General features: G+C 37.7%; 1 protein-coding gene across 4 annotated transcripts in view; it reads right to left on the bottom strand.

Annotated features, from left to right (window-relative positions):
- Nucleotides 1-7,288: 7,288 nt before the first annotated feature.
- Nucleotides 7,289-13,345, bottom strand: part of gprs (speckle type BTB/POZ protein) — a 34,463-nt gene continuing 28,406 nt past the window's right edge. For 2 of the 4 annotated variants that reach the window (XM_073092962.1, XM_073092961.1), the window contains exons 5-8: nt 10,909-11,066; nt 10,652-10,783; nt 10,199-10,381; nt 9,492-9,805 (exon numbers count right to left, since the gene is read on the bottom strand). In XM_073092962.1, coding sequence (XP_072949063.1) covers nt 9,641-9,805; nt 10,199-10,381; nt 10,652-10,783; nt 10,909-11,066 — 638 coding nt within the window. In that variant the 3' untranslated portion in view covers nt 9,492-9,640. Of the gene's footprint in view, nt 9,806-10,198; nt 10,382-10,651; nt 10,784-10,908; nt 11,067-13,345 lie in introns of all 4 variants that reach the window. The other 2 variants (XM_073092964.1, XM_073092963.1) reach the window with 2 other exon arrangements.

Below are 13,345 nucleotides of genomic sequence, written 5' to 3'. Positions count from 1 at the left end.
AGATATTGAAAAAAGACTGTGAAATATTATCGTCGAAACTCAATGAATCCGAATGTAGATCTGAATAGTGAATATATAGTGGGATATGGAGCTGGAGATTTAGTACGTTATGTAGTCAAAGCTACGAAATGTGACGCATGTGTAAGTAGTTTGTTAGCCCACGATAGATTGTTCTTTCACAATCTTATTGATGTCAAATATTTAGGCGGTCTGTTTTATTCATCTCTAGACGTTTTTGTGTTTGCAAAAAAACAGAAGTTACAATTAGGCTGTAAATTCTTTTTAGGACACATCTGTGTCCTAAAAAGAATTTACTTTCTATAATTTCCACCAAAGTATTATCATCATTTTTGGGTGATGATGTCTTTTCATCCAACTGCCACGACAATAATCATAGAATTATTACAATAAAGTCTATTGTCGAACGATACACTAAAATAAGATTGCATTACATAACCAAAAACGAAAAAATAAAAATCCATCGATATTATATTTTGTGCTCATATTGTGTTGTGCTGTATATTGTGTTGTGTATGTTGTGTTGAGCTCATATTGGACTTTACGCTGTTTATGTCGTTATCCAACGAAATATATTGCCGCCGACTTCAGAAATATGTACTAAATCAACAATTATTTGTATTTTTTTTTACTTTGTAGTGACATAGAGGTCGGAAGTATATGTTTTGTTGAAAAAAATCATTTTCCAACACCTATCTAAGGACACTTGGGTATTTGAGACGAATATAATGACACTTTAACTTTCGGAATTCACCCAGCCGTTTGTTGAATTCGAGGGAATAAAATGCAGTGCAGCTAAAGTCAGCTTATAAAGATACATACAAGATACGCGCGAAATACATAACCCTTTCTTGGCAGTATAAAAATATATTATATAATATTTTACTTAATAATTTAATTTTACTCATTTCCTATTTACATTTGGTATCTAAAACCTCTGCCTAACCTTTTAGGTAAACCAGGCATATATTTGATTATTATACAAAACAAATACAATTATAAAACAGAAAAAAGAAAAAAATAATTAAAGAAAAAAATATAAAACAATAGCGTCTCCATTCAAAATAGAACAGAGTCACCATGTTACCCGAACAAATCAAGTGGGCATGCAATAGTAATAATTGTACGCTTAGTAACAGACTTTACAATTTACATGGTTTATACATTCTGTTGATAATTTCGAAAACTTAAAAATAAATTAATTACGCACGATATAGCAGTATTTATAATTGAGTGATAGCAATTACATACTTATAATAATAATACTTACCGAAAATACGATATTCCATCCTTTTTTAACGTCCTAGACGTGTGATTTTTGCAGTTTTTAAACGAGCATTGAGGCATGTTTATTCTCCGATCGTTCAAACACTACTAACCTAAAAAAGCACCCAAATGTCAAATTGGGCGCGCTTTTCGTCGCGTCATTCTGTCGTCGCTGATTGTGTATCTAGTTCCTATTAGTGATCGAAGGTCATCGTTCATACAAAGTTAGTTCAAAAATTTTATGACATTAGGAAGGCATGTGTCAAAATGGGCCTATTAAATTGTGACGACTATATGTACATACTACTATTTCTTTACTACCTCAGTTAATATTGGATGAAAAAATCCCTGAAGGACCCTTCATTATGTAACTGATTTAAAATTCAAGCGCAATCCGAAAGGAAATTTAATTCGAACCTTTTTCAGAATATCACAACGAAATGACCTATTTCCGCTTTAACTGTTCCGTTTGGTATGACAAAGATATTTTTTGAAAAGTTTGTTTTTGATTTAAAATAAAGAATGCAATGGATTTGGTACTTTTAAGTAAATACATTATCTACGTAATACATTCTAATAAATAATAACTTATCAGGAGAAAAATCGAAACTTATACCTACGGTTAGGTACAACATAGATGAACACCAATTAGTGAAAAAATAATAATGAAGAGTACATGAACATATTTACTGCAAACACGGGATAGTTATAATAATCAAGCTTAACCAAAAAATAAAATTGCGTCATTTGTATTTTGCACGCTAAAGACCAAAAATTGAAACATTTCAATGGATTGGAAACAATACACGAGCGGGCATTCGCTGCGTTTTAAACGCGCCCTGCGCCCGCTGTATGCGTCCTTCGTGCGCTTTATGCGTATTTCGCTTTTTTATAATATGTATAGGAGTAGCAGACGAGCATGCAGTCCACCTACTGTGGACGCCTACGGACATCCGTTATCAACACCAGATAGGATTAAAAAATCCTACCCGAGGTCGGGCACAGATGCGCCGTTACACCTGAGGACTAAGCTGGAATGCCTCCGAAATGTATACCTCCCTTACCATATCCTTAAAACCAGAACACAGCAGCGCTTAACACTACTGTAATAAGGCAGAAATAGGTGTGGCGGTGGTGCCGCCGGAGTCGCACCATAAAGGGTTCTACCACCTCGCTGCTCGTACTATTTTTCCAAACATGCAAACAGTTGTAGCGGACGCCCTTTCAATGCAGTGCAGTGACCATCACAGTAGGATTGCAAGACCTTCACAAATACTTGTAGACAATTCTACTTCATTGTGTATTCTATGGATCTCATCACCTTCCATTACCTGAAAACTTTATATGACATCAAAATGTGCATTCAGCGCAGTGTAAAGTAGAGAACGGTGTAGATACTTCAATATTGAATCCCCGTTATAGACTTTCTGAAATATAGTGCAGAGGTGGGAACTGCGCGAAAAGTGCATTTTGATGTATCCTTGCATGTCGAGTATAAATCATGTCTATTTGTATGTTTGTCCGTTTATATCCGTATCTTTTGAGATTCACTGGCTTGACCTAAATGTTTTTGTTTTTGACGGACAGTCACCATTCCCCTTCTTGAAAGGAGATGTTAAAAATTTGAACAGCAAGCTAATGTTGATAACATTAGCTTGCTGTTCTTGGAGTATTTGTATTTGATACAGGGGATCCTAATGTACGTATAGTTTTGAGTAAAGATGCTGCAGATAGCTTTTGAATGACAAACTTTTGTCTACTAACAATCTAAGTTCAATTCAATATAAAATTTCGAAATATGCTTTAGCAATACGCAACGACAGCATATGGTAATATTTAAAGTGCAGAGGAACATAGGGGAGTAAAATTTAAAATTAATACACAGTCCATTCAACCGGCGCCGCGGTCATAGCTAGTGAAGCAGTAAATTTTTCATAGATGTGTTACTCGAATTTTATGTCATTTGCAGATTCGCCGAGCTCGCCCAATTACTTGTGGAAAGGTGAAAATTTTTCCTGTATGACCCTACAGTGCATGCGACCTTTCATACTCTGTTCTTTAACCATTCTTCCCATATGTAAGTACCCACAAACCTGTATTTGTTTTAGATACAGGTCTGTGTAAGTACCACTGTGTAGCAGTTAATCAATGTTAGGTACTTGAATTTATTTAAAAGCTTTATTAGATATTGAAAGTGCTTTACTTCAGTTATAATTGGGTGAGGTTAAGATTAACGTACGTCTAGATGTAATTAAGTTTAACGTTATACACATCATAATAATCGCATGATTTAGTTAGAGTAATATTATTTTGCTACTTAATTGCATTTCTTATTTTTTGTATGTGTTTTGGGACGTATGCAAGTTCGTAGTTTTATTCCCAACGGGTAGTGTATTAAGGAATATTTCGCTCGTATTTGGGGTATTAGGAGATTTGTTCCGAAAATCACTATTTCAAAAGTTTAGACAATTGCCCATTCCATAGATAAAAATAATTAGACAATAACAGATTATAAAGATAGTTCTGCTGTAATAAGCAAAAAATAACCTCGGCAAAATTTCAGAACTGCAACAATATAATGCATTTAATTTAATGTAAAAAACAAAACAAAAGTTATAGCGTCGACAACATTTCATCTACTGAAATGTAAACGAACTCATTAAATTTACTCCGAGTCAGACAGAAGTCGAAACAAAGCGGATTTGGCTTAACTCAAAATTCTGCATAATCCCTTACTCCGTTATTTCCATTAACTATAAACAGGATAACCCCAAAAACAGTCCCTATTTCTTATGAATTTAAGACAGAAATCGCGAATCAAGCGTCTTCGCGAGTTGCAAGAAATAAGTGTATATTTGCGACCGTAGATTTTATTGAAGATAAGCGCCATCTGCATAGATTTTATGATAACACTCGTTCAATGCTTCTTGTTTGTAGAATGAATGGAAATGAACGATGAACGAGCAGAACGAACGATAAAACGCTCGTTGTTCTTATGAGCGATCTTGATGGGATAGCCAATGATGTAGTAAGACAATAGACTCTTCATATAGATAAGAAATTTTCATAACTGGTCATTATGAATGCAACGCAGTACATACAGGCAGAGATTTTTTTATTATATAGAAGTAGCAAAGATGATTATATTCCTATCTGACGACGCTCAAAAATTCCTTGCTACCTCCGAGGACGATGTTGGGACTTCTCGGAAAAATATATCTTCCTTACCACACCCTTCAAACCAAAATACGTCAGCGCTTCACACTTGATGCCCCTGGAGTCTCACTACTTGGAGTTCTACCACCTATGGACTAAACACTTTTTGACTTTAAAAGTAGATATTGTTTTTTCCATCCTATCTATAGAGCGACCTATTAGATCTTAGATTAACTATGTACTATCATTTTAACAAAACAAATAAATTTTCTTAATATGACCACACAGTTTTAAATCTTTCCTTAGTTACACGATCATAAAATACACGAAACATTGAACAGCATTTACTTAGTTTGTGTATTTACTTGATTGATGTAATTTCAGAAAATGTACGTCCCGTCTTAGCAGTCTATTGTCTTACTATGTCAATAACACAACGAATAAATTTCACCTTATTGCTATTTGTTATCTACGCTAATTTACATTCATTGTTATTCCTGTCTGCTGCACTGTAAAATGTTTCTCATTTACAATGTAACTTGAATATTATGTTAAAATATTATTGTAATATCATTAAATTATCTGTCGTTGTTAATCATTATAATTCATTGTTAAAGTTTAGAAAACACATTTACAGCTTGTTAGTTTATTATTATTTTTGTTGTTATATTATAACGTTAATTATTATATGTAGGGTTTGCTTGTAAAATAATAGCACGAATTGGAACTGAATTGGAATACCCAGCACAATCTTGATTGCTACGAGATAAGTTTAATGATCGGTCAGTCAGTCAGTGAGTGAGTGACAAAATTACGAACTTTGACTACTTGTAATTCTTAAACTACTGGTTCAAATTGAATGAAATTTGAAATATACCGTGTCTATACAATTCTTGCTTGGCTCCTGAAAATTCAGGCTTCTAGCTGCATATGCAACGAAGTTACAGGGGGTCAAAAATGGGCCGAATTGCTTTGAGAAAAGAATGCTACGGCCGTGCCGCTTTTTTTGGCTTTGGCTCGACTTGGCGGAGGCACTGCCGTGCCTCCTGATACGAGACAAGTGAATTCGTGATTCGAAAGTCATAATAAACATGGTAAATTTAAATGTTACAATATTTAGGTCCTTTTTTTACGAGGGGGAAACTTTCAAAAGGTACCCGACGTCATGGGAGTGACGCCGGGTTATGTGGGACTTTTACCGCACTAAAACCCCCCCCGGTGGCCATCCTCGGCGCTAAGTAGAGGACTCCGGTATCTCCAAAGGAACGCAACCGGAGTCCTCTTAGCGCATAGCCCCGTCGGGCACCGCCCTGGTGAGCTTGTCGCTCGCCACACCGTCTGGTGTGTACAACGGTATGCGACCACACATACCGCCGTCCTTCCCGGGGTCGCTGACGGGCGGTTCTAGCTCCCACTCTTGCCACCCGCAACCCCGGAAGCCCCCTTTTAGTCGCCTGTTATGACAGGCAGGAGATACCGTAGGATTCTACTCCCGGAACTACAGGGACGACAATATTTAGGTCCTAGCGAATCTCAGGACACTTTTATTTTTTTGGACGGCAAGTGTCGGTTAGTGTAAATTTATATCCAATTTTATGGTGGCAATTCTTGTTCATATTCTTCACTATTTGCCACCACCTATCTTTCTCGAGGATACATTTCACGTGTGCATCTACGTGTAACATCAGAAATGTAGAATTTTCTCACACGTTATAATTTACTTCCTCGTCTGGTCATTCAAAAATAGGGTAAGACAAGCACTAGCAAATTTTGAAAATGACCAGTACTTTTTAAAGAAACAGAATCTTTACTTACTTCATCAGTTTACCATACCCTTGAAATTAGGATAATAGCTTTAAGTAAGCTTTATAAGCTTTAACTACTACTAGTAACTACGAAAGATTCTACTAAGGTGTCTATGTTTAGTATAAAGTTCTACCATAGACCAAAGGATAGTGCAGGTTTATAAAATAAAAATAAAAATGTGATCACATTTTTATTTACATAATACAGTTAGAAAACACAATATTAAATACAACAAATACATCGGTACAGACCCGTCAGTGACAACAATACACCAATTACTTTATAATAAAACGACAAACGTGTACATTCCCTTAACATTATAAAAAGTACTATATTTAGTTTGTAACACAAATAATTAAAATTAATTGAGGCAATATAGTATATTGTAATGATATAATCGTAGTAAACAGTAGTAGAGCATAAAGTAGAGCATAAACAAACTATTTAAATTGAAAGAACATAACAATACCACAGACCCATATCTAAAAAAATACAGGTCTGTGTAACATAATATAATTAAATATACACGATAACATTTGGGTCTTTCAAATTATGTGAGAATCCATATAGGGTTAACGTTTAAATGTCTTTCGATTTAAATAATTAAAAGTACAAAAATAAAGGGATATAAATGTAAACAAAAGCAAATAACTTAAAAATTAAAACCTTAGTCGAGGGTCTTATACTTGACATAAACAATTTTATACAAGTATGATGCAAAGAATCCCATATGACTTATGCATTAGTATAGTCCGCCCCTAACTGCTAGTCCGCTCTGAATGTAGAAATGGGTCGCGTCGCCATAGCAAATTGTATGACACCTGCTCGCAACAACTTCAGAGCAGACTAGCAGTTTGGCGCGGATTATATATATTACAAAGAAACCCGTAATATTTCTTATACTTAAAATACAAATACTGTTACAAGATTTAGAACAACGTCGGACATTCATAAAAATCTTAAATTATATCTTACACTTTAATACTTTATTTAGACAGCAAAATGTGTGAATGTAAAAATCTTAACTAACACTTATTTAATAAAATACGAGAGCTAGCATTGGTTAGTACAAAGCTTCACTTTCGACAGCATTTTGACTAGAATTTTTCAAACCAGACAGTTGTGGGCGGCATGTTTTAACAGACGTAGGAATATAAGTTAGTGAGTGTTGCCAAAGATGTGCAAGCTTGGTATCGGATCAACATCAATAATGTGTATCTATAATTAAGTGTAATATGAATAAGATTTTACGTGCAAAGCGTTTAATCAACAAGAGAAAGTCACTAAGCCATCGAATAATACTTAAGTCGTTTATGAGACAAACGTATAAAAAATCACCTAATCATAAGTAATCACAGAATCTTTGAGATATGAAGATTAGTTTCAAGTACTTTGCTCTTGAAAATGTATTTAAAATTCTTATGAATAAGCCCACAACACATCTTTCAATCTAGTGATGTTGCAGCCCCCGTAAAACTTCGAAGGCTTCTATGCCAATTGGAATCTAGTGAATCCAGCTGCGAGTCGTAATCATACTGACAGACTGGTGACAGTGATGGCATCTCGTCATGACGCGCGCTAACAGAACGTATGTGCTCAATCTCAATATTTTGATCCGACACTGAACTTAATATGTGCGACAACCCTAAACTTAAACTATCAAAGAAAATAACTTCCCAAAATATTAACACTTGATAAAATTAACTTACGATATAGGTGTGATATGCATAATTTCATAAACGAAGTAATTGCTAAGATAGCTTTAACTAATCTAAATTTTGGGCCAATGCTGTCGAAGTAAGCGGGACATTCAATACATATATACAATTTTATAAAAATACCTTTAACGTCACACAATTTGTATAACATCGAAAATACAGACACTGATCGGACTGATCGTATAAAAAGGTAGCATTAGATCTACAGTTATATCATATATGTGTTCAGATAAGACTTAGTGACGAATTTATAAAAGTGAGCTTATTGTAACAGGCACATTGATTATCAAGAATTCATGGAAATATTTTACAAGTTTGAAAATCAGCTTCGAAGGTTTAGGTTTAGTTTCAAGACGAATCAAATATGTACAACATTCATTATCAAGTATTCAATTCAAGCTTAAAATTTACTTACATTTAACACCATTCAAAGTCAATTGTAACAACATCATAAAAATAGGTATAAATATCTTACAACTGATTTTATCATAGCGTGCAAATTGTCCAAACACATTTATTAATCCACATTGATCATTTAAGTACACACTGGAATTTAAACACCTTTATTTATAATTAGATTAAAACATTCATCGTTAAGTGTAACATCATAATTGTAACATCAGCATGCAGCAATATGTCGGTATAATTAAAGCAAAAAGCCTGCCCTTGGAATTTATAAGTACATCAAGATCGGTAAATAGAATGAACATATAGCTGTTAAACATTAAAAATTCTAAACTAGCTTTTACTAAAAAAACGGAGAAAAGCGCGTTTCAAACCTCGAGTACTCCACCACATGCCAGCGGCCGCGCTTAGAGGAGGTACTCTCATTGGTCCGGTCTATCAAATGATGTGTTCGGCGTGCTCTCTACTTTTTTCAATACGATCTTGAAAGCAAACGTGTGCTTCGGAGATACAGACGCCGGACGAGGAGTCTGGGGCGAACGAGGCGGCGGGTCCGGAGGCATCTCCGAACGTGTCCTCGACCTTCGAGGAGGATTACCTATCACCGGTGCTGACGCCGGCTCCTTTGGTCGCTGAGGCGATAAGCGATTTGGCGACAATCGACCCGGTGATGGATCTGGCGTACTAGGTGGCAGCATCAGTGGCGGCAGATTTGCGCAAGGCGAACCCCTTGATCCCCGTCGTTCTTTCAACCCCATCGCAGGCGGAGGAGACCCAGGGGTGTCATCCTCTGCGGCCGCAACAACTACAACAGGCTCTGCCCTAGCTAATGGAGCTTTAGGCTCCGTAGCGTCCGACGTCACTGATCTTCTGAAGAAGTTCCAACCATTTTCAATTTCAGCAAGTGCGCGCTTTACGAACGGGAAGCTTTCTGAAATCTCAGAAGCTGATTTCCTTACTGGAAATTCCGTTTCGCTGTCGCGCTTGCGCGGCCTGCAGCGTTCAAACGTGGGGTCTCCGGACGCTGCCACCGTCTCAGAGACCTGCCTCGTCAGAGCTGCGTGCTTGATAGAGTCCGACTTTGATCTGGGCTCCCTCGTCTTCGGCGTAGGGGAGCGTCGATCGCCGAACTTCTTACTAGCGGCGCGCTTAATAGAAGAGAAGAGTCCGAGTTTTTCGGGAGGTTTTTCTGGAGCGGGCAGAGGAGCGGTGGGTGCAGTGGAGGGTCCGGGGACGGGATCAGGCGCGGGACGGGGGAGGTTCCCCTCGCGTTAGTTGTGCCGAGAGTCTGACGATGGAACATCGCTCGAGCCGGTGGAGGAGAGGGTGGTGTTGGAGCCATAGGGGTCAAGGGAGGACTGCACAGACATGGAGCGGCCGGCGCGCCGGACTCGAGCGGGGGAGAGTTTGCCGGGATCTACGCTGGCCGGGTCTGCCTGCAACAATAGTGTTGTTAACCTTCTACATGGTGTTGTTAACTATTTTTATCTATTGTGGGTAATATTTACTAATGGGTTATTTTACCGTTATACTAGGTGGATTTTATATAGTTATTTAGGACCATTTAATAGCTTTACAGCAATGTCAGTGATTGCTGATGTCAGCAGAATCTAATGAGTAATTTCAAAATTAAAAGTATTCTCGCATTGTGCCACCTGTGTATAAAAAAATAAATGATTAATTAGAAGATACTTATTAGACTGCAAGTAAAGTGGGCACTTCGATTTGTTTTTATGCAGGAAAATAAAATCATGAGGAATTTACATAACTTTCTCGAATAATTATGGTAAATACTTATAAATACTGCTAGATACTTATAAATTACGCACCTGGTAGGCCAAAGCGTTCATGATGATGGCGTAGGGCACCAAGCCTAAGGGATGGACCTCCCTCATGAGCACGTTCGCGGGGATCTTGTGGAACTGGATGTACTCCAGGAAGTTGCCAATCACGTCCTTCAGGGACATGTTCTGGTTGGTGTCGCAGTACTTCTTGCTCCACATCAGGGCAGCCTGGAATATACATTACCATAAGTAAATAAAATAATTGGTCAAATAACAATAATACTAATGCCTACTTTAATGACTTATCTTCTAAAGATCCTGCTATACTGGCATGTTAATGAAATCCTAACGGTCACCTAGGAAAAAGGATCCGAGTTTGATCCCTGGTCAAGTAGATATCTGAATAATTGATTAGATTTCTGTTGTGGGTCTGGGTCTTGATATCGCCCCACGATTTTGTGTTTGAAATGCATTATTAGATTATGCTAATCAAATTACCTGGAATTTAGTGAATTCATCAGCTCGCAGTTCCTCCCTCGCCAAGATCAACCTGACTACATGCTGGGGCAGCAGAGTAAAGGATCCCAAATTGAGTACATCATTGCCGTGCTCGTCAACGAACTCCAAAACCTGTAAAATAATAGCAAAATATACACAGCAGCGCCTAACACAATCTCCAGTGAAGCGTCTTCAAGTGTTCTACTACCTTCAAATTATTTTAATTGTAACTATCTCACACAATATCTTTGACCTACCTTCTGAACCAAAGACTTAGTGCACTTGTACTGAATGTACCGCTCAGCAGACGCAAGCAGCGCGCACACCGTATCAACAGTGATGCAACATTGGACGAAACCGGCGCAGGCGCGGCGAAGCTCATCCAGTCCGTAGTAGTCGGCTGCGTTCATTACTCCTGGAATTATAATAACTGTTATTAGTAACTATGGACCAGAAGCATGTGGACTTCCTTAATCCGTTGACACTTCCAGAACACAACATTTCGACTATATTCGGAAATTTCATAATTAACAGATTTGGCTGCGGCCATAATATGTTATTTTACTTGGTTCTTGGATACATAACCTTTCTGTTTTTGTCAGAAAGCCCATGAATAAAAACATTGTGTAGTATCACCTTGTGGGTAGTTTGATTCGAGCGTATACGACACGGAATGAGAGCGGACTGTGTGGGGGCAGTCATGCTAGACCGTCGATGAGGACGGGCGTATTGGTTCGTCAGCGAGCCCTATGGGGTTTAAGCGATACTACTATCCCGACGTTGAGTCGGTAACACTACACATTGGAATAAGTAATGCTGCTTAAATCAGAAATATGTTACGATAGAGGTTTTTCATTTGTTAAGACTCGTTAAGAAATGTACCGTAATTGTAAATGTACTTGAAAGTACCTCTATAACTGTCTCTTATAAATATTGCAGGAGAACCCAAGGTAATCTTCAAGTATTTAAGTTTTTGCGATCCTTAATAAATCTGAGATGCCTTCATGATCATAAAACGTAAGTGAAATTGCGGACACAACTCGCAAGTTACCCCAAAAACAGCAAATGTTTTATTCATCAGCAGAGTAGGTAAATCGAAATCCTCGTAACCATCCGTTCTATAGCGAGTGTTTTATTCAGAACCGCTGAGTTGATTGAAAACTTGAAAAACGTTTTCAGCCTTTTATTGAAACAGCTCAATCAAGTGACTCTTTCATGTGGAGATCAATCGGATTGCAGTGAAAAACATATAGTACAGGGGAAGCGATGAAAACTATTGACATTTTGGAGGATAGAATGGTACGAGATAAAAATAATTTATTTATTTATTGCACCTCTATAAAAATAACAGATACAATAGGGCAAAACTTAATGCCTGATGACATTCTCTGCCAGTCAACCCTTGGTGAATGGAGAAAATGGAGGCAGGTGTTAATTATAATGGAGTTGGTAGAACTCTTTAATTATCCCTGTAGTTCCGGGACAAGAATAGGGCTACGGTATCCCCTGCCTGTCGTAAGAGACGACTAAAAGGGGGCTTCTGGGGTCGTGGGTGGCAAGAGTGGGAGCTCGAACCGCACGGCCAACGGCCCCGGGAAGGGCGGTGGTATGAGTTGTCGCATACCGTCGTACGCACCAGACGGTGCGCCGAGCGATAAGCTCACCTGGGCGGAGCCCGACGGGGCAACGCGCTAAGAGGACTCCGGTTGCGTTCATATGGAGATCCCAGAGTCCTCTACACAGCGCCGAGGACGGCCACCGGGGGGGTTTTAGTCCCACATAACCCTGTGTCGCTCCCACGGCATTGGGTACCTTTTAAAGATTTCCTCCTCGTAAACAAAAAAATAAAAGAACTCTTTAATATGCGCCTGTAGCGACCAACACCACTGCTAACTGAATTCTGTCTTACAGCTATTAAGTGCCGTTGTGTTTTGATTTAAAGTATTTAATAAGGGTTAAGGGGCAATTTACTTTTCTGGGCATTTTTTAAGGTTCTTAGTAGCAGCACATTTTAACTAGTATCCGTAGATATTTGTGATGGGCTAGATACAGTTATCTAAGGTTGGCCCTATTTACGTTGTAACAAGTGATGTGCTTTGCTAGCTTTCTTAAAATAAAAATATTCATGTAACATCAACTTGGTTCTCGGTGACTGTAATTCTTATACGTTTGACATTTTAAAATGAAATACATATAATTAAGGGTATACTAGCCTTGGGAACACTTATTAAAGTATGTCATATATTTTCAGACATTTACAACATTTACAGACCGATCTTAGAAAATTCTTATTCTTGCAAAAGCTCTCAGGTTATTTTTATTGTCAGCTACAATTCTGAACACTACGGTATTGCAATTTTATTGTTATTATTCACTAACTCGCTCCTATTCAGTTGGTTACGCTTTCATAAGCTTGTATAGACGCAGAAATGCTTTAATAATAAACATTGAAATATGAAATGAAAATCAGTTGTAGTGTGTACTTGACATGTATTGTTTTGTAGGATATTATGTCAAGTAGGTGTACGGTTATAATCTATACATATACTAAGCTGACCCGGCAAACGTTGTGTTGCCATATAAATAAAACAATGTTAAGTGTGAACAACCCTTATCACTTAGGGGTATAAAAAATACATAGTAGCCGATTCTCAGACCTACTGAATATACATGTAAAATATAATGAAAATCGGT

This window comes from Epargyreus clarus, unplaced genomic scaffold, assembly GCF_041222505.1.
Source record: "Epargyreus clarus isolate Ecla_fem2 unplaced genomic scaffold, WU_Ecla_fem_2.2 ptg000004l, whole genome shotgun sequence".
NCBI classification, from domain to species: Eukaryota; Metazoa; Arthropoda; class Insecta; order Lepidoptera; family Hesperiidae; genus Epargyreus; species Epargyreus clarus.
Note: the sequence above shows the minus strand (reverse complement) of the source record. Positions and strands in the feature narration are given on the sequence as shown.